At 56.2% G+C, this 889-nt stretch overlaps 1 protein-coding gene across 1 annotated transcript in view; it reads left to right on the forward strand.

The window, feature by feature from the left end:
* Window positions 1–889, forward strand: part of UBAP1L (ubiquitin associated protein 1-like) — a 17,405-nt gene that overhangs the window by 5,719 nt on the left and 10,797 nt on the right. Inside the window, exon 3 of the mRNA XM_008585295.1 lies at window positions 11–108. Coding sequence (XP_008583517.1) covers window positions 11–108 — 98 coding nt within the window. The remainder of the gene's footprint in view (window positions 1–10; window positions 109–889) is intronic.

Genomic DNA, 889 nt, shown 5'->3' on the forward strand with positions numbered 1-889 from the left:
CCCGGGCCAGAGCCCGCGCCCCAGCTCCCCCGCGGCCCCGCGTCGCCCCCGAGGCCCTCCACGGCTGGCGCCATGTCCCCGCTGCGGAGCCACCGGCCCACGGACGCGGTAAGGACTCTGCCCGCTCTGCCAACGCCAGAGCTCAGCAGCTGAGGTCCCAGAATCGGAGTCCCCAGCCCGACCCGCAGACCTGGTCCCCTCCTCCCCGACCTCCTCCTCTCTACCTTTACCTGCCGTACCCTGGCCCCATACCGTGCTGTCCTTCCTGCGGCCTTTGCCTAGAATATTCCCTGCTCTGAGGCCCCCTGTTCCTTCCGTTTTCCACTGTGCCTGCTTTGCCTAACGGACGCATGTCACAGTGATTGTAATTGTCCAGTACTTGTCTGTCTCTTCCAATGGAATATGAGTTCTTTTAGGGCAGGGATTGTGTCTCATTTTTGTTTCCAGAGCATCCAGCAGCAGACTTGACCCATAGGGGGTGCTCAGTAAATGTCTGTTGAATTAATGAACGTGCCTCGAATCTAGGGCTTCTCACTGCTGTAGGCTAAGTGAGCTGGAGCCTCAGTCAGGGAATATTCACGGCACAGTAACTTCCTGCCAGACACTGGGTCGGGAGAGATAAGGTCAAAACCACTGGATGAGGTGGTTGGCTAAGGGCATATGGGGCAAGGCCCAACACTGTATAGTGGGATCAGGTGTTGAGAGAGAGGCAGGGCTGCTGCAGGCTGGGAAGCCTTCAGGATGGAGGAAGTGAACCCAGAGAGGCAGAAGCAAAAGTGAACTTACAGTGAAGCCAAAGAAGCGTAAGCCTCAGGCCCCTCACGTTGTCCCTTCCAAGGACTTGGACCTAATTTTTTTTTTTTTTTTTTTTTTTTTTTTTGCTGGGTGG

Source organism: Galeopterus variegatus, unplaced genomic scaffold (genome assembly GCF_000696425.1).
Source record: "Galeopterus variegatus unplaced genomic scaffold, G_variegatus-3.0.2 Scaffold3512, whole genome shotgun sequence".
Lineage (NCBI taxonomy): Eukaryota > Metazoa > Chordata > Mammalia > Dermoptera > Cynocephalidae > Galeopterus > Galeopterus variegatus.